This window comes from Ailuropoda melanoleuca, chromosome 8 (genome assembly GCF_002007445.2).
Source record: "Ailuropoda melanoleuca isolate Jingjing chromosome 8, ASM200744v2, whole genome shotgun sequence".
In the NCBI taxonomy this organism is placed as follows: Eukaryota; Metazoa; Chordata; class Mammalia; order Carnivora; family Ursidae; genus Ailuropoda; species Ailuropoda melanoleuca.
In genome coordinates this window covers 541645-562482 of record NC_048225.1, presented here as the reverse complement: position 1 = coordinate 562482, position 20838 = coordinate 541645, and the positions used below count along the sequence as shown (strand labels likewise).

Genomic DNA, 20838 nt, shown 5'->3' with positions numbered 1-20838 from the left:
GGTCAGCTCCCACCCACCTGTTCAGAAAGGGATCCGAGCCACTGGTGGTCATTGTTCTCAGTTCCTGAGACATCCCAGGGGACGGCACAGGGTTTGGAGTCCCAGCATCCTGCTCCAGTGTCGGTAACTGGCTACGAAGAGCTAATTCCTAGAAAAAACCAACACAAACAAAATCAGTCTACCGATAACAAACTCGTTCCATTTACAGAAATAAAATGCACGTGACAGTACTAAGTGCGCCGAGTTCAGGCGTTAAACACCTATTCAAAGCTCACAGGGTACCTGGTTAGAAGGACCAAATTCTACAGTTACACTACATAAATTCAAGGTTTATCTAGTCTTAAGAACCCCAGATGGGATGCACTGGATTACCTAATTTCATTGTATTTCTCTTACTTCCGCAGACCCTCCCAAACCGTCCCATGGGGGAGGATGGTGAGTGTGGTCTTTCAGAAAACAATGCTTCGTACAGTTTATTTCTACTCACCAACCGTCATCAGATTCTGTGTTCGGCACCAGTACTCAAAGTAAAGTCAGAGAAACACCACTGGACGAGGACTGTTGGCCACTGGTGCCCCTGCCGCACCCCCACCCCCACCCCCACCGTCGCACACCTGCTCTCAAGTGTCCCCACCCACCTCACGTTCCTTCATCGGGAGCTCAGAGCCATCAGACAATCTCTCAGCAGGACTCCACCTGGACTGCAGGCCAAGGCTGGGGGGTCACTATCAGAGGGCCTGTCTCCACAGGCGTCCAAAGGGCCCAGGCCTCAGCCTCCTGTGTGTCCAGGACCTTGATGCGGGGTCACCTCACTACCACCATCCTGACACCTTCCTCGCTACTCAGTCCTTTCTCACCTTCTCCTCCGCCCAGGCTCCCTGACAACTCCCACCGGCCCCTCATGCTCCCATAAACCTCCTGACTGCGGGAGCACAGGCTCCCTCTCCCTTGGCTTTTCTGGTTTGACTTGAAATGTGGCTTTTTATTGCAAAGGACACTGCTGGCTAATGACACAGGCACGTCTGGGCGACATCGGAGCTCTGCACCCTCACCCCTACACCACGAATGCCACCTCATGCAGAAACGATGCTTTTTACTCAGGTTTATGCCCGAGGTTTCTCAAGCAGAGGGTCATGACAGAACGCAGGCGGAGAAGATCCACCTTCATTTTCACCAACTTCTACCTGAAATTCAGCATTCTCTTCAAATACAAATACAGCAGATGAACAGTTGTATTCGCTGACCTCTGACAGCATTTTCACATCCTGTTGTAGTTGCAAATATCTTAAAATACCATTTATGCTCATTACCATTTCAATACTACAGTAAGATGTGCTGGTAGGTGGTTATTTACATGTTAATTACTAGGTGAATGATTCACTCAACAGGGCAGCTCCTCGACCTTCTGGATCCTAATGACCTTGACCTCCACCTCTCTGAATCCTGACTTGCTCGGCCCAGACCATGTGGCCTCAGTCTGGAGTCCCATGTGGGACGAAGATCCAGTGTCACTTCAGTGCACCTGCGTCCCTGCACCAAGCCCGCATAACCACCTACCACGGAGAGCCCTGCATCCCCAGGCAGCAAGAACACGCACCACGCAGGCACCACGCAGGCACACTCGGCAATAGGCTTCGCACTTCCTCCCCCAGGAGTCCTGCGCGCATCCATCCCGCTTTCTGGGACATTTGCTCCCGCCCAGTTCCACCATGACCCCAGTCCCTCTCTACCTGCCCCCCAACCTCAGGGCCTCTATTTCCTCCTCTGTCCTACTATTCCAGCTGATTGGCTTTTTTTTTTCCATTAAAAAAACTGAAGGGCTCCTGGGGGGCTCCATGGGTGAAGGGTCTGCCTTCAGCTCAGGTCATGATCTCAGGGTCCTGGGAATGAGCCCCACATGGGGCTTCCTGCTCAGCGGGGAGCCTGCTTCTCCCTCTGTCCCTCCCCCTGCTTGTATGCGCGCGCTCTCTCTCTCTCTCTCTCAAATAACATCTTTTTAAAAAATTTAAAAAACACACTGAGATGTATCATACAAGACTGCATTAGTTTCAAGTACGACAACACAATGACTCGTGTTAGTACACACTGTGAAGTGACCACCACAATCATCTGTCTAGCTACCATCCATCACCAGTTACAAAATCTGTTTCCTTAGAACGAGGACCTTTAAGATTTATTCTCTCAGCAACTTTTAAATATGCACTTATTACGCAGCATTAACTGTAGCTGATAATTACAATTATTAATTACAGTCACCAGGGTGTAGGGTCATCACCATGACTTATTTATTTTGTAACTGGAGGTCTGAAACTTTTGACCCCTTTCCTGCACACCCTTGACAACTACCAATTTGTTCTCTTTATTTATAAGCCCGGTTTTTTGTGTTTTAGGTTTCACTTGTAAGTGAGATCACACGGTATCTGTTCCTCTGACTCACCTCACTCAGCATAATGCCCTGTAAGTTCATCCACGTTGTCACAAACAGCAAGACACACACACCCACACACATCTTTATCCATTCAACGATGGATGCACACTCAGGCTGTTACGTGACTGACAGCTGAATGGACACTGAGGTTGTCTCCACATCTTGGTCACTACAAATAAGCTGCAGTGAACAGAGGGGTGCATGTATCGTTTTGAATTTGTGGTTTTTGTTTTCCTCAGATAAAGACCCAGAGGTGGAACTGCTGGGTCACAGGGTGGCTGTGTATTTAACTTTTCAAAGGACCTGTGTACTGTTCTCCACAGTGGCTGCACCAGTTTGCATTCCCACCAACAGTGCACAAGGGTTCCCCTTTCTCCGCATCCTCACCAACACCTGTTTCCTATTGATTTGAGCCATTCTGATAAATGCGAGATGGTATCTCATTGTAGGTTTTTTTTTTTAAGATTTTATTTGAGAGCGAGAGTACGTGCGCGCGAGTGTGGGCACAAGCCGGGGGAGGGGCAGAGGCAGAGGGAGAAGCAGACCTCCTGCTGAGCAGGAGCCCGATGGCACTCACTCGATTCCAGGACCCTGGGGTCATGCCCTGAGCCAAGCAGACGCCTCACTGACGGAGCCCCAGGCGCCCCATCCTGGCTTTGATTTACATCTCCCTGATGATGAGTGCCGCTGAGCATCCTCCGATGGGCCAATTCCTGGTTTCTTTTTCTCCTTCCCTGTGAGCCTGAACTCTGGGCAGATCATGTGAAATAGACATGAGCACCTTTCACGTCCTGAAATATACGCATAATTTTATCTCAACAAATTGCCACCTTGACTCAATATTAAAAAAGTGCTCGCTTCATTTCTATACTGAGACTGCTAAGAAATCCTAGAGAATAGTCAAACAGCTACTCAGCCTGTTATAAATCAATGGTCTTTGGCTTTGAATGGGTGCTTAGTACCACTCTCTGATTTTGTCCTTTGGGTGGTGTTTCCTCACGTTCTCACAGTCGCCACCCCACATGTGGCACATGCTCTCGGTGCATTCCCACCTCTGTCCCATGTGAGCGAGGACACCAAGGCCAGCGAGGACTCTGGCTCTGTGGCTCCTCCTGCCATCCCTTTCTGCTCCCCAAAAAGCTATCTCCAGTCACACCCACCCTGGACCTTCTCAGAAAGCAGGTGTTTCTCCCCTCTTCCTGCTAGAGGCCAACCCACTGTGCCAGTGGCTTCTGTGGACTCCCGTCGTCTGTGTGCCCTGCATCTGCTCCCGGCCCCTCCCACATGTGCTTTCTGACCACAGCACTTCTTTCTTCCTCGCTATCTCAGACTCGGTTCCCGTCCCCAGGGAACTCTCCGTGATGACCCTAACAGTCTTCGGCATGTATGGAACATCCTCTTAGCACTTGTCACACAATGTTATAATTATTTACTTCTTCTCTGTCCCTGAAGGGCACGCGAACGAATGAATGGGCAGTTCTGGAGCATGAAAGAGTAACTTCCGACTCTCCCAGAATCCACGTCGCTATTAAAACATGAGGCTGTGAACAGGAGTGGACGTGGGTGTGAGAAAACCCAGGCTCCGGATGACGCAGAGGCTCGGAGCTCCGTGTGGAGGCCGCGGACCTTCCGATCTTCCTATCAACAAGGGCCTCAGTCCCGTTCACGTCCACCGAAGGCACACACTGATTCTGCAGGGCAAGCACGTGACAGGACACTAACCCGGGAGGCACTGCTCAAACAGCTGGCACGTCAGTTATCATTTTACAGTGTTTTTTACAAATTTTTATTTTACTCCCTTTGAAGTTCCCACTTTTCTGAGATTATTTTTTGAAATTAAAGCTAATTGTCAGGTGGTACTTGGATTTTGCCACTTTGCTTGTTCGAAGCTGCCCTATTTTTACTCGCTGCTGTCTCTGACAACTGAACTTCTGCTGCCAGCAACACAGAGCAGAACCATCTACCCACAGTCACAAAGGGCGTGAATTTGGGGACAGGCGTAAGGAGATGCCCAACGACCCTGAAGGACTAGGGACACACTTCTCTGGGCCATGATGAAGGGCCATCCAGAGACTCATCTAAAGTGGGCCTCAAAGGGTCAGAGAGAAGGTACCACTTCATTCCACTGGTGGGAGTGGGAGGCTGTCCGCGTTATCAACCAAACAGGGAAGAATCTGGCATGAAAACAAATATAGCGCGAGAAGGACAAGGACACGTCTACACAGGTTGTAGAAACCATATCAAGATATGAATATTCAGCTCAGTTTCAAAACTTCTAGTTACAGAAAAAGAACACAACAGATAAGACCCCCTAAGTAATTTCTGAACAGCTTTACTGAGGTATAATAACTTATCCACATATTATCCCAAAACGGATACATTCTTAACATAGCCCAGTATTTGAAAACAAATTGCTTTAAGTAATTAAAGTTGACTTGGAAGCCCCTTCCCCAAGTCATAAATTCTTAATGTTAATATTTTCATCTCTTGTTCACGTAATTTATTTCACTGGGTTCAACAAGGAAGATGGAAAAATTCTGTTGATATTTGAAACAAACTGTCAAAAACAGGGGAAGGAAACTATATGCATTGATGCCTTATTTTCCCCTTCCTGACTGAGGACTGGACTTCAAACGAGTATAAAAACAAACACCCGTACTTCCCGTACAACACGTACACCGTACAGACACAGCTCTACGAAGGCAGGCGTCAGAGGTGGAAATCGGGGTGTCTTACACCATGCTCTACCGCATCAGACCCCACAGGAAAGGGAGCGTGGAGTCAGAGTGAGCCAAACCCCTGCAGATGCCACTCAGCTCCGTGAGGAGCCGTGAAATCATGGCTTAAGTGACTTCAGAGAAAAATAATTATAATATGCCTAAGTATGAAACAAAGTTACATAATCTGAATTTTTAAACCAAAAAATACATTCCACAGAAATTTCTTCTCCATTATACTGCATTTAAAAATAAAGCCTGTATATATCTATATAAACCATACAGAGGAAGTTTACTGCAATAAAGTTGTTTTAGCAAAACACACTTTGGATGAATATGGACATAATTTTGTAATTGGGTAAATCTGGCATAGCTGTTTCAAAAACAAGGTTTGGGACATAACTGGATCATCTCTAAAAACGGATTTCAGTTGAAACAGTTCATGTTGAAAGCTATGTCTATCTCTAAGGAGTTCCTGACTCTGAACAAATGCCTAAAATTAGAATACCAAGCTAAAAATACAAGTTTGTTAAGCTTCTCTTTTTCCCAAAGGTAGTTAGAATAAATAGTTTGACAGACTTTCAAAAATGGAGATGCAAGTTATAGAAAGTTTAGCCAAAATTTAATCATGCTTCTGTATTTCAAAGGTCAAAAAATTCTTTCAGAGTATTTGACTTTTTCTAAATGAAGCAAGTATTTTTAGCTCGTATTCTTCTGTAATAATACAAAAATGTGGCAGCTTTTCCCACTGAGCTTGTAAACGTTAGCTAATGTGGGACACACTTGGAGTCACAGCTATGCGCACTGTAAGTGCAACGCACGGCCCCAGCTCTGTCTGCAGGGGACTTTCCAGGATAGTCTGTAAGGGAAAACCCAAGTTTGCCTGCTTTATACAGTGGACTTGTATGGCCTTGGGATCTAGCCATGAGCCACTGGTCCTTTTTATATTTCCCTCCTCTTACTTAAATAGCGGTATCATTTCCCACGGGGTAAAAAAAGACACGTTAAGATAATATACATCTGATAGTTAAAGTATTTTGGCCCCATATAAAATCAGTACTTTGGTTCACACCATTTAGAAAAATGAGGAGAAAGGCAGAAGTCAGCAGTCTGGAAACTTTTACAATATTGCTAGGTTACTGAATTCTTAAGGTACCCAAGAGAAATCAAAGCGTGTGTCTCCACAAAGTCAAAAACTGGGACAACTCCAATGTCTATCAATAAGTAAAAAGATAAATAATCGCCACATAGCCCTACAATGGAATCCTAGTTAACAATAAAAAGGAAGAATGAATGAACATCAACAAACCTCAAAATAACTGTAATAGGTAAAAAATTATGACTCCACTGATAGAAAATTCTATAAAATACAACGCCAACTTTAAATTCCTTTCTTGAGGCAATTTTGTCTTTAGCGAGCACTAAGCCACGCAATGGTCCATCCGTCCATTTTAGGTAACATGTGGCACACGACGGAAGGTTGGTTTGTGTTTCTCTGGGTCACTGATTTGCTTAAGAAGCTTGGTGAACTAGAAATCCAAATTTAGAAATGGAGAGTAACTCTAAAAATATACATCTTATAATAGCTTGTCTTAGTGATAGCAGTGTCTGTCCACAATTTTAAAAACAGAGGAGGAAGAAAGCCGTTTCTTCTAGCTGTTCAAGACAGGCCTTGCCATGCCCAGCTTCCCAGCTCAGCGTCCAACAGCCACACAACATTTCAGTATGTCTCAGGGATTTTAAAACATTTAGCCAATGTTTAGAATGCTGCTTTTTAATGTGTGTGCCACTTTACCAAATCATCTTCAGCTTCAGAGCAACGTTTTTTACTTAAAAAATGTGTACACCCGGCTCAGGGGATTGTTACGGCACTGAACCCCGAAAGGCGATCTCCAAGACAGACTTGCCGTCTGCTGTTTCCAGCAGTATCCTGGGATTCAGCACTCTTTCTGACAGAGGTCTACAATTAGGTCTTCTATAATTTGTGTTAATTATAATGTCAAAGGAATAAACATTATTTTAACATTCTTCAAATTATAGAGACCTTAATGAATAAAACAAATGAGATAACCTATCAGAGTAACATGGGTGTGAGGCTTAGAGAGTTTCCAACATGCCTATTAAAAATAAAATATGAAAATTATTTTCATGAGAAAAAACCTAAATAAATTTACGGTTTATTCAATATGAGGACTTCAAAAAGAGGAGGGATAATCTTGGGGAAAGTTAACTGGACTCTGAAACAGCTTTTCTAGTGTCTGTTAATAGGAAAGACAATTTGGAGGAATAAAAAACCAAATTCTCTACTGGTACTAAATTCAGGGAAAACAAGACTGATGGCCATTGTTCTCGCGTGGCTCTGAACAGTGGTATGATTTGCTCCGTTTTGGCCAAAACTGTGGACATCCAACCTCGTCAGCAGTGCAGGTACACAGTGTGACACAGCGCTCTCCACGTTCATATGATGGGCTTTCCCGCCCGCTGAACCAGTGACTGACTCTGATGTGTATTTATTACTACCCATTAGGAATGGCAACTAATACGTCAAAGTATTTGCAGCTATACTTTCTATGAAGATTGAAGCAATTCTTTGCTCAGAAATTAACTTGAGATACCGAGACAGAGCAGTCTTGTCTCTATGCTCTGAGTCGTTTCAAGAATCCTGAGAAGGCCAATGAGGATGGGTTTTGACCTAGGCCCTATAAAGGAACTGGAGAATCTGGATGGGCAAGAGGGGAGGGGACAAGCTCCTGAGCAGAATCAGGGCCAGAGTACAGAAGCGTGCTGGAAGCCAGAGGAAGAGGGAGGGAGGGAATGAGGGAGGCTGCTGCAGACAGTGGGGCCGGGTAAGACAGGCTAAGGAATCCCGCTTCATCTCATTGGTGTTGGGGAACCCCATTCTCAGGCACAAGAGAAGGTAAAAATATTCACACTCAGGGGTACTATCTTTCTCAAAGTGTTTTGTTTCACAAGACCTTGAAACAGAAACTGTGATGCATTCCTAAACTGACTCTCTCTAAAGGTCTCCCAATTCACAACGGGTTAACTGATGTATTAGAAAGAAACAGAGCTAGAAAATTGAACATTAAAGGCTCAACCTCCAGGAGCAAAGATGACGTTTATAATTTCGAAAAGTTTCTTCTGAAAACAGAAATAGCTTTTGAAGCATAGAAGTAGTGAATAATCAAAATGAAATTAAAAACCTTAAGTTCTCTGAAGACGTTTTCCCAAAATTCTGCAAACAAACCCTAACAAATTAAGCTGATAATTTCCACCTTTAAGATATACTAACACCTCTAAAGTGGTTTAATTTTTCAGAATTCTGCATTAACCTCTCCCACACTGACGTCACTTTATGTGACCAGAGAACCCTCCTATACAGTCTGTGTAGTTAATCCTATTTGGAAAAAATTAAAAGACAGCTTTTGAAATGACTACTGTTGTAAACATTTTGAAGTCTGGTACCTTCCCACATCCCACAGCATCTGAGGTATATAATTACGTCCCTAATTATAGAGTAATGACACTGATTTCAGGTTGCTTGGTAACTCATGTGTACTAACCCTAGTAGAAAAGTAAGACTTTGAATAGTGTTTGGCACTCAAATATTGGATCTGTCCCCCTTTCTCCATTATTCTTTTATGCATTTTGTTCCTTGAGACTGGAAAGCTCTTCCTGGCTTTCCTGGTTACCGTGGCAACCCTCAAGAGAAGACTCCTTTGTGAAACCATTTCCTGGCATGTACCTGAAGGCCATCCAGAGAACAGGTAAGAACACAATGCTTGCCTGACACAAACACCACCATATTCTATGTTTTTGAGCCACTCCAAATTCAACCCCACACCAAATTCCATAACATTTGTTGATATCCCCACAGCTGCCCGGTAAATACACTGACAAATAAAAACTTATACAACAAATCGGTACTTCGTTCTCTAACATACCCGAGGTTGATTTTAAAAAACCTCTTTCAGGTTTCTTGTTCTGGGTTAAACAAATCTAAGGAATCAACTCTGCAATTTTAATACCATATAAATTTAATAGAATTTTTATTACTTATAAGCCTTACCTTTTCTGAAACTTTACTACTAAAAAAAAAAAAAGCTAAGAACTGATTATTTTAATAAGAGCTACTATTTACACTTACACTCAAATGTGAAATAAAGACCTTAAGGTATTTATTTATCAGATTTACAGTTTAAGATCTCAGTAGGAAAAAAAAGAAACAACTTCAAGACACTTTTGGCATGGAGGACTTTTTGCTTAAACCCAAATCTCATTTGAGTTAATTTCTGCTCCTTAGTCTCCACCTCACTTATCAAAAAGAAAAGCTTTGCAGAAACACTTCAGAGCAAAAGCAAGGGAAATATCTTCACTTTGTAAAGGCCCGTGCTGCGGGCTCTTGCCAAGTCTATGTGGTGATGGTAGCTCTCACCACGAGGATGAGCTCTGCTCCATGAAAGACAACTTCTGGGAGTCATGTCCTTACCTGCTGTCTTGCTTAACGAAGGCATTTATGGGATACGGAACAGAGCTTTTCCTCTCCCCAAGTTAACTGATCTCTACGGGGACTATCTCTGACATGACTGGCATGGACTCCGATGGGCACGATGACAATATCCGAAATGAGTGGAATTCTGCCAACTCCCACTTAGGGCACAGGCTCTTCAACCCCATAGCGCACGAGGTGGCACGTGGTGGCTTCCGGCCACCCTTGAAAAGTGCAATGACCCCCTAGCTCTTCAGTCCTTTAAATCTTGTGAACCCTGAGCACAGAGAATCTGTTTGTTTTCAAGACTGAGACTCTTCCCTTCAATCAGATAAGGGCCTGAGTCAGGACAAATGGCCACAATCTCTCCATCTAAGTAAGATGCCTTTTCAACCAGGGCTCTCTGGGGTTCATCAGGGAGACAAGCTGATAAAGTCAACACAGAAACCCACAACACAGCCCAAGCAGACCCTTCCCTCTTCTGATAATTGTGATATTCTTCCTTTGGAATGCCCTGGAAAGAATTTTTCCCCTAAGAGTATATTAGGACTCTCTTAAGGTAGCCCGCCCAAGGAGATAAGCCGTGCCATTTTGTTACTGTTCCAGTGATTCGTTCCTATCAATCATTATAAATACTATTTTAAGCTAGGCAAATGACAATCAGGCACACCTCAAGGCTGACAGGATGTACAACTGAGACATGATACACTTCAAATATGGAATAAAACAAGACTTCCGTGGAATCAAACTGAGTGCTAGAAGCTCTCTGGAAGGAGCAGGGAGGAAGCAGGCAGTGTAGACCTTCTGGGAATGGCAACGTTAACATTAAGTATTCGGGAGAAGGATGGCTCAAAGTCACACCCTGGGCTAACGTTCAGTAAGGACAGGCCCCTGGAGTACAAGTTTCTCACTTTCCTAATTTAATATCTTTTTTTTTTTTTTTTTAATGCTAAAACATCAGACAAGAGCCTACCTGACATTTTGGAGAATTTGCTGTGCTGGGATTGATATTCCGCATTGCCTAAGAGTAAAAAATAAGATGGATAAAAATTACTTTAAGCCACATGGTTTGGCTGTGTAGGCTGACTTACAAATTTCATCCAGACATATCACCATAGCACAGAACTCCCAAGCCAGCCCAAGAAGCAGCAGACCGAGGAAGACAGGAGCCAATGGAGTCACCACGTAACAAACTGAAACCTCAGGAGTACTGAACAGCAATGAGGACAGGACAGCAGGCTTTAAGTGTCAGGACTCAAACAAAATCGGATACTGGTCAGGGAGGTTTCTGTGCTTCTGAGTATTAGAAGGAGCAGGAAAAATGTCATTGGATGTTCAGTGATAAGAGCAACTAACAAGGGAAGAAATTCACAGGAAGCCAGACTTCAGACTTGCTGAATTTAGTCTGATCGCCAAAAACAAAACCAAAAAAACCCTAACCAACAGACTATTAGTATGAGAGAACAGAGCAGGTCTGTCACTTCAACGTGAGAAAAGACAACACAGTTGGTGTAAAGAAGAAACAAAGCCGCCCTTACAGGAAGTTAGGCTGTTTTGTCTAGGACCCATCACCCGCAGTAAGAGTGAGAATAAGACAGAAAAATTCTCCAGAAGAGTTTTATAAACAGCAGCATCGCCCACCAAAACAAAACACTACAAAACAACAAAACAAACAAAAATCCCAGGCTGATCTATGGCATACAACAAAATGATGAATGGTGACATTAACAATTAAATGATTTTTCCTAGTAAGATTTCTTGGTTTTGACAGTCTACAACTCGTGTGTGACACCCAGACTTGTCTGTACTCACACCACCCAGCGATGAGTAACAAAGCGAAAAGCATTGCAAACAGGCTCTTCAGCTGCTTTATTTCTTCTAACATTTGCACAATTATGTTCTTGATGGTGCTACCTTGTTCTGATGATAAAGTTTTATTTAAATGAAAAATACCCTCTTTACAGTCACCGGTTAGTCAAAGGTACAATAAACGGTGTTAATAGGCTTCCTTTCTCCACCTTTTTAATGGCAGATAAAGAAATGCGTCTGTCAGGGACCACGCCCTGACACAACGCGGCAGCATCCAGGCTTGCTGTGGGCGCCCGGCACGCTGGGATTACACGGGGACGACCGTGCGAGGTGGGTCTGTCTGGACCTCCAGGGCTGAGTCCCCTTCCCCGGGGCCCAGTTTCTCAAGTCCCACATCAGAGTCTGGTGACGCCACCGCAGCCGTGCACGTCCAGCGACACTCTTGGGACACAGCCCGCCTCATGAACGTGCCTGATTCGAGGCCTGCACCCTGGGAGCAGAAACGTGGAGTGTCATGGTGTCCTCATTCTACACTTGGGAGGCTATAGTTCAGTGGAAAAATAGCAGATACATGCATTTCATGTGTGTGGACAAAAAGAATGTCAGTGAACAACGAAAACGAGAAGCTGACCATTCCAAACACCCCGAGGACAGGACTCAGGACAGAGAAGGACGTTCCATCTTGACACACCTTCATCTTTTGCCTACTTTCAAAATTGCACTGTTTCTATTGTCCAAACAATTTCTATGAAAATTACAACATACACTGCTCTGCTAAGACTGTGTCCTGGTCCCTCAACTCAGACCTCACCTCTGGAAAGGAGAGACCGTCGACCCCTGGTTCTGACACGGGGGCTGCATACCCTCCCGACAAAGGAGCCCGACAGCACTTCCTGAGAGAAGACTCACGGAAATGTGAGTCCTGCCGCGGCCCCACCTGAGGGAACACGCAGAGCAGGTAATTTTAAGGCACAACAGGATCGTCTAAACTTGGGGTTACTTGTACCATTTTCAGTAAAACGTCTCAGATTCAGCGGAAACCTGTCTGCTCATTATGGATGCACTCCGCCAGACAGGGCTCCCCACACAGAGGCCTCAGAGTCCGGTCACCTACAGCTCTGCGGTCCCCGGCCGCGGCCTGTGTGCGACACCGCGGCTGGTGGGGGACAAGGCCCGAGCCGGAGACCGCGTGTCTGGGTCGCTGCAGAGGGGAAGGACCGGCGCTCCGCTGAGCTACTGAGCGCCACGGGGAAACGCCCGCACTGCACGCGGGAAGCACACCCCGAAGAGAGGGCTGGCCTCTAACCTGGGGCCTCACCTGGCGGAGCAGCTCCTGCTGCTTCAGGCGCAGCCGCTCCTTCTCCATCTGCAGCTGCTGGAGCCGCATCTGCTGCTGCTGGCTGGAGCCGCCACTGCCCAGGACGCCCCCCGGAGGGCTCTGCGGGGCCAGGGGCGGGGGCTGCTTCACCGGGGCGCTCTGGCTGATTCTCTGGTTCATGGCTGCAATGAAACAAAACATCTATCCTGAACTACCGGCAGCAACTAGGAATATTCAACATAGCCTTTTTGCCTTTAGGGCAGGAAGACTGGAAATAACCTGAAAATCCATCACTAGCACAATGTTGGGTCCACCTGTTATTCCTGTTGCTGCCACTGCTGTCCTTCAAGACGCGAGGCAAGGACCAAGAGACAGGAGGGAGCTCCCATCTGCAACCGTACGGAACGGCTGAAGACGTATGAGGCTAAAAGCCAGGCGTGGGACACAAAGTATACGGAAGGGAGGGGAAATACATATTCTGTGCAGATCCAGAACATAGGAAGGGATGCACGGCCCAGAAGCAGCTAACGTCTGCTGGCTCTGGAGCTGGGAAAACCCGTGATGAGAGGATGGAGTTGCAGAGAGATTTTTTGGTAACTTCTGACATCTGAATGTGAACGCACTGTTTATTGCAAATATAATAGTTTAATTAAAAATACATCTCCCAAAGCAAATGACACAAAGCATTCTGAGCAGTAAAGCCCATTAAAATGCTCAATCCCTGGGGCGCCTGCAGGCTCAGTCAGGGGAGCGTGCGATTGGAGCCCAGGGTCCTGAGTTCCAGCCCCATATCACATGTAGAGATGACTTAAAAATAAAATCTTAAAAAAATAATGAAAATGATCCATCCTTAATATACCCTGCACACACACACACACACACACACACACACACACACACACACAGAACCTCTAATAAAGCAAGCAGACGACAATGATGAGACACACGGTCCTGGTACCGTAAGCCTGCAAGCACCTGAATGTCTCATCTGTCCCCACAGTCGCCTCAGGTGGCCCAGGCCGTCAGCACTGTCTCTGTGGTGAAGCCTCTGACACCACGTGACAGTCAGTGACGACGGCTTCTCTGACCAGTGGGTTTCTGCCCTGACACAACCCTGATCAAACCACGGGCCCGACAGCCTCCCTGAGCAGATGCCACGTGTTAGGACAGGAAAATGGTAACGACAGACCACCTTTCAGACACAGAGTCAACTGTTTAAGGTGAAATTTTGGGTCCCTGCTTCAGTAAGTGTTTAATACACACCAACCAAGAGAACCTCAGGCCCTGACAACTTCACAAACGTTGAAGGAAGAATACCAGTCTTCTATAACCTTTTCTACAGATTTTTTACAAGACCACCATAATGCTGACACCAGGACGTGAGAAGAAAGGAAAAGGACACACTGGTCTCTCTCATCATGCACATTACCAAACCCCTGTGACTTACGGGGTCCCAGGCACATGCCCAACTCCTCGTGACGGTTTCTCACATGTCCCCTGCTGTCCCACAAAGGCCACCTGGTCAAGGCCAAGGGCACGGGGGCAGAAAGCCCAGCCTTTCCCAGAGCCCACGATGCACGGTAAGCACCCCTTACCTCACACTACCGCCACCGGGCCGGGCAGAGGATCCTGGTCACGTGTGTGTCCTCAGGGCCTGACACGGCGTCTGGCACAGAGCTGGCGCTAGAAACAGAATGCTCGCGGAGGCAGAAGCTTCGCTACGTGAGATGTGCCAACAGAGAAACCCTATCACCAACGTCACTGAAGACCGGCCAACTCTGCCACGACGCCAGCACCACAGTGACACAGAACCGAGGACGTTACCGCAAGACCACTTCCCGCTCCTTCGCTCAGTCCGCCTCCCGGGCCCCTCGCTGAAGTGCGCGGAGGCCAGTCACCACCGTGTCCTACTTCCTGCGCCTGCCTTTTCCCTCCAGACTTTGGGGTTTCTTTTTCTAACTTTTCTTTTAAATCAATTTTTTTAAAAATAAAGATTCTATTTATTTATTTGACAGAGAGAGAGACACAGACAGGGAACACAAGTAGGAGGAGTGGGAGAGGAAGAAGCAGGCTTCCCGCCGAGCAGGGCGCCCCATGCGGGGCTCGATCCCAGGACACCGGGACCACGAACTGAGCCCAAGGCAGACGCTTAACGAATGAGCCAGGCGCCCCTCTTTTTCTAACTTCTTTTTTTTAAGGATTTTATTTATTTATTTGACAGAGATAGAGACAGCCAGCGAGAGAGGGAACACAAGCAGGGGGAGTGGGAGAGGAAGAAGCAGGCTCCTAGCAGAGGAGCCCGATGTGGGGCTCGGTCCCATAACGCCAGGATCACGCCCTGAGCCGAAGGCAGATGCTTAACCACTGTGCCACCCAGGTGCCCCTCTTTTTCTAACTTCTTGACTTGAATTTACTTAGTTCAAATTTTTTCTTGAAGCATTTAAAATCCATAAATTCACCTTTACCTAATGGTTTTCCCAAGTACCCTACATTTTAAAAGTGTAATTCATTATCTCTTCCAAGTATCTGCAGTTTCTGCTATGATTTCCATTTAAGTCATGAACTACTTAGTACAGTTATGCTTCCAACATCTTTTAAAGTTTCAAAATAATTTCCCTAAACATATAGAGAAGTAGGAAAAATACAGACGTGAGATAAACCCTCACATGCTTCTCATGCAGCTTTCCAATCAATAAACAGAGACAATTAATCCTGTTTCACCTTTACCCCCACCCACCGTCTCCTGGATTATTGTCAAGCAAATATTACAGCATGTCACCCATAAATAATCTCAGTATGGATCACTCAGGGTTTTTACTTGGGTTCTCTGATCTTGTAAGTATTTTCTCTCTCCTGCTGAGAAGTGCGGCTCTAATAACATTAATATGCATTATCCCTCTAAAACGTACGCAGTTATTTCAAATAACGTGAGCGAACTTACGCTCAACAAAATGATGATCAGAAAGTTTCTGGTTTATTATTGTTGGTCCTTAAGATGTTTCACGGGGTGCATACCTCAAATCGCTGTGGTTAAATCACCTGAAGGAAATCCTCTCCAGGCGACTCGGCCACCAACTCACGATCAAGGTTCGCTTGTGCCACCGTGCTTGTGGACTCAGACTCGCTTTACCTTCCACCCACCAGCCCCCCAACAGTCACCAGTGTTCTGTGCATTTTTTAAAACACCAAGCAAACACAGGCAGACCTCTTAGCCCTGCGGCAGCATGCACACTACGACGGCTTCACTCCTCTGCCCCTTGCTCTTACCTAGTAACACATCCTTGGGATCACTCCAAAGCAGAATACAGAGGTTTCCTCTCATTTTCTCTTAAAAATAGGTAATTAGGATTCCATTTGACCAATTTTCTATTCGGTTTTCACTATTTCAGAACAAGCTCATACACACATTATTGTCTTTTTGCTACTGTATCTTGGGTCAGAGTCCTAGTGGGGAGAGACCACTTAGTTAATGGTTATAAACAAGTAGTGTCGCCAAACCTCCCCCCTTCTTCCCTCTCACACCGTGGCTGCACTTCTTGCATCCCCCCCAGTAATGTATACGGGAGTCTTTTTTTCCCTCTCAAATTCCTGCCAAACTTTTGAATTTTTTGCCAATCTGAAAGATGAGAAATGGTCTGTGTGACTTCACTTTGCTATTTTTTTATCACCAAAGTTTGAACAATTTCCCTATTTTAAGGGGCCATGTGTATTTTTTACATCAATTGTGTTCCTATCTTTTCCAATGGGGTTATTAGTCTTTACATTCTCTACTTGAGACCATCTTTACAGACTAGGGGTGGACAACTGTGGTCATACAGAAGCCACAAATAATTTCCCTGCTTAACATCTGTCTCTTTAGTTTGCTTTTTCTTTTTTTTAAGTGTAAGTTATTTTTTAAGCAGTCAAATTTATCAATCTTTTTGAAATTTGAGCTGTATGGTTTCCCCATGCCCAGATGGCAAAGGAATTCATCAACTTTTTAATTCAAAAACTATATGCTTCCTTTTAATATACTTACTTGGCAATTCAATCCAATCCATTTGGAATTCATCCTGGAATGTGGCGTGAATGAATCAAATTTTATTTTTTCGTGCCTATGACTTCTGTAAAGTATATCCTTTCCCCAGAAACATCTTCATCACAGACTAAACTGCTGTACGTTGTTGTTCCTGGATTTTCTGTTCTGTTCGTTCATCTTATACTAGGTACCACAGTTTTAATCACAACATTAATGATATGTGTTAGTACCCAAAAGGCAAACCACATGTATGCTTTTTGAAGCTAACTATTTTATTGGGATCTAATTTAACTGCACTGTGGTTAAAAGAACAAGGTCTGTGTACCGATTCCTGAAATTTGTGACTTGACACATAGTCAGATCCTTGCTTTGGCACCACAGCCTGTTTCTCTTATCTCCCTCGTTCCTAACACTCTTGGGTTCCTGATATCCTCAGGAGCCGAGGACCCTACATCTGGCAGGCCCCTAGCCCTGCCTGCCCTTGCTCACTGTAGTATGTGGGTTTTATTTTCTGATCCACAGAGATTGTTTTTTAAGAGTTATGACCTCAGTTATGTCTTTTTGGTTATCTGCTTTTAGTATTTTGTCTGGCAGAGCAGAGAAGGGATGTCAAAACAGGACTTGCTGTCCTTTTAGTCTCTTAGAAGGACCCATGAAAATCATTTATTTATGATTTGTCTTTACAAAGAATAAATGGCTTAAACTTTCATAATCACGGTTTGTAGTTTAGTATTTTGTAAGGGAACAGATAGGAAAAAAAGCCAAAAATTTTAAGAGCTAAGATCTGCCAGGCACCCATCCACAACCTCATTTAATACAACTGCTTACATCTACTTGCCACCAACACGAGATGCACAATTGACAGGCATCACCATGGTCTTTACAGTCAAACCAACCACGACCAGAGTCAGACACAATCCAGAAACTCATCTAATACTCAGCTTCTTCAGACTGTCTCCGGGGGCAGTCCTACGTCCCTTTTGTGGACATTGTGGAGATAAATATATGTGAAGGACCCATTTTAGCCTGGACGACAGGAGATGTGCCATAAATGTTACTTTGCTCCCTTCTCCAGAGCAATTCTTTCTAAACTTTAACATTCCTGCCCCTACAGAAAATCATCCTGCCCTCTGCCTTCTCCCACTTCCCCAGGCCACTTGCGTTTCTAAGCATGCTACAAGTCACAGAGATACGCATATCTATCTTTCCAATAAAATCTAAGTGGAAAAAAACGGGTGTGGAGATGAAGCGTCCAGTCAGCCGGGAGGCATCCTCCTCCTTTGCACAAACACGTTCCTGGCACTCCACTGCACACTCGCTGCACTTCGCCTCGCACACGTCTCACCCACCGTGCTAGGTCAGTTTCGACAGTATGAGTTCGATCTGAACTGGGGGGCTGATCTGAGAATCCATCACACGCAGTGAACACCTCATAAATTGCAACCTAGAACCAACAGCTATTGGGGAAAATATGTTTTCAGTCCAACCAATAACATAAATTAATTTTAAAAAGAAACTGCTAGGAAACGGTCTGTTATTAAGTTGAGGAGTGCTGGAATATGAAACTTTGATGAATTGCAAAAGACATTCTAGAACGTTACATATTTCATCTGTTAAGAAACACGTGAAAAGCTTCCGAGCTTTCCACACTGGATTTTTATTCAGTAATAGAACATTTAGAAGTTAATATAAACATACATATTCTTCGTGAAAACTAACTGGACAGCATAACTGCATGAAAGTGAAGAGGTAAACACCCTTTACTTCCCAGCCGCTTCCCAGAATCAAATACCAGAAGCAGTGATCATTCCTGACAGTGACCACCACTAAAGGCATCATGAATTGGTTGGTAGGGTCTTTTTCAGGTCTAAGCTTATTTAACTGTTCAAAACCACAGAAAGAGAGAAACAGGATAGCAAGAGATGAAGAAAAACCAACTCTGCAGAATTAAACAGAAGTCTGCACAAAATCTGCACCACAAATAGTCTCATGTTGGTTGTGTCGACCTGACCACAGTTTCCTATGGATGCGGGCGGGCGCTCTCCAGATGAGGAGCTTATGTAAATGACCGACTCACACAACCTTGCTCATCTCCTGCGGCTGGGGCTCATGCCCCTCCCCAAGCAGCTTGTTCTTCACCTTCTGAGCGAGCGTCTCTCCAGCATTTCAACAAAGCGCGGAGCCCGCACCCACACGGCGTGCAGCAGAGAAGCAGAGACCTCACAAGCAGGCGGGGAAACAAAACAGGCTTTGTTTCCCGGGAACAGGGGGCAGGGCAACTAGAAAAGGAGAGACCAGCAGTACCCAGCTCTTCCCTCCATGACCAACTTCTCCAGTTTTAATAATATTTCTAGAAGGAAAAGAGAAAAAAATCCTTAAAACATGACACAATTTATTTAAAAGGTATTATTTTAAAATTCGGAGTGTGTGCTGCCTGGACTGTGAAATAGTAACTTTCAAGTTTTACTTAACAAATCAGTCCTGTCCACTCTATAATAGCAAACTATCGACTAAACAATTACTGATAACAGCCCACTGTCTCCGTAAAACAGGGCGTCATCCCCACGGACGGGTCTCTTCCCAGACCTCCTCCTCAACATCTGCATTTTCAAGCTTCAGAAAGTTTTTAGAGTTCCATAACATAACCTCAACCTTGGAAGATCACAAAGTGTTACAGATGTGGTAGTCAACCATAAACCTGGGGATAATAAAGTCAATCCTAGCAACCTCATTAAGCATGAATTTAAAACGAGAAACAGTGTTTGAACTTTTAAAACACTAACTGGCACCAAGTCCCCTACAATCCAAGAAGGCGCGTCTCTACTCGACACTGCACACGCTTACGTACCGGTGTGGCTATGTCAGTCTGTTCTTAACATTCAGAAACAAATTTTAGGTTTTGCACATACTTCAGGGATGCTCAAGGGTATAAAATAGTAAACTTGTTAAAAGAAATGAATGCTTTTCTAAAAACACAAACTAACAGGCAACTCTCTCAATCTGAAAACTAAAAGCAGAAACACAAAACACCCACTGCTAGCTCAGTGTTCACTACATGACCTAGGGGATGGAATCCACATCTCCAAAAAATTGCTACTAATTGGAATAATTTATGCATTTAAATATAAAATGGTTTTTTCAGTGAAAATTACTTTTTGATTCACTCTGAGAATCTGTCTCTTATAAAAGGTGCAAAAGACCAGGGTCCTAATCTAATGACTGAATTTTTTTTCCTTTTTTTTTTTTTAAGACTTTATTTATTTATTTATTGGACAGAGAGGGAACACCAGCAGGGGAGGGAGATGCAGGCTTCCTGCTGATCAGGGAACCCGATGTGGGGCTCGATGCAGGGCTCGATACCAGGACCCTGGGATCATGACCTGAGCCGAAGGAGGACGCTTAACAACTGAGCCACCCAGGCACCCCATGAATCTTTTTCTTTCTTTCTTAAGAGATTTAAAAGATTTTATTCTCAGGTGGGGCTTGAACTCACCACCTGAGACCAGCTTGCATGTGCCACCTTCAGAGCCAGCCAGGCGCTCCCCTCCCCCGGAATCTTTTTATCATCAATATGCAAAAGATGTTTTCCAACACTCCACTGAGCTCTGGACCTAAAGGACAGTGCTGTGCCAGGAATGATTTTTTAAAAAATAAGCTTTCCTGGGGCGGAGCATGCCACTCTCCGGTCTGCGGGTGCGGGTCTGGACTCCACACTGGGTATAAACATTATTTAAAAATAAAACCTTAAAAAAAATAGCAAGTTTTACTGAGATATTTCACCCTTTTAACACTTTTTATAGATTCACAAACTTGTGTAACCATCACCGATTTCAGAACATTTTCATCACCAAAAGAACCCTCGTACCCTCTGCAGTACCCGCCCCCCAGCTCCTGGAGGCCACTGATCTGTTTTCTGACCTACGGACTTGCCTATCCCAACAGAACACATTCGCAGAATGAAACCACACGTGGCCTTCCGTGATGGTCTTGTGTCACCCAGTGTGTGTTCGAGATTCAACTACGGTTAGCGTGTATCAACACTCCCTTCCTTTTTACTGC

At 44.9% G+C, this 20838-nt stretch overlaps 1 protein-coding gene across 3 annotated transcripts in view; it reads right to left on the bottom strand.

Annotated features, from left to right (window-relative positions):
- YAP1 (Yes1 associated transcriptional regulator) overlaps window positions 1-20838 on the bottom strand; it is a 109163-nt gene that overhangs the window by 7419 nt on the left and 80906 nt on the right. For 2 of the 3 annotated variants that reach the window (XM_034665636.1, XM_034665637.1), the window contains exons 4-6: window positions 12762-12943; window positions 10608-10655; window positions 18-148 (exon numbers count right to left, since the gene is read on the bottom strand). In XM_034665636.1, the coding sequence (XP_034521527.1) occupies window positions 18-148; window positions 10608-10655; window positions 12762-12943 (361 nt within the window). The remainder of the gene's footprint in view (window positions 1-17; window positions 149-10607; window positions 10656-12761; window positions 12944-20838) is intronic. The other variant, XM_034665638.1, reaches the window with a different exon arrangement.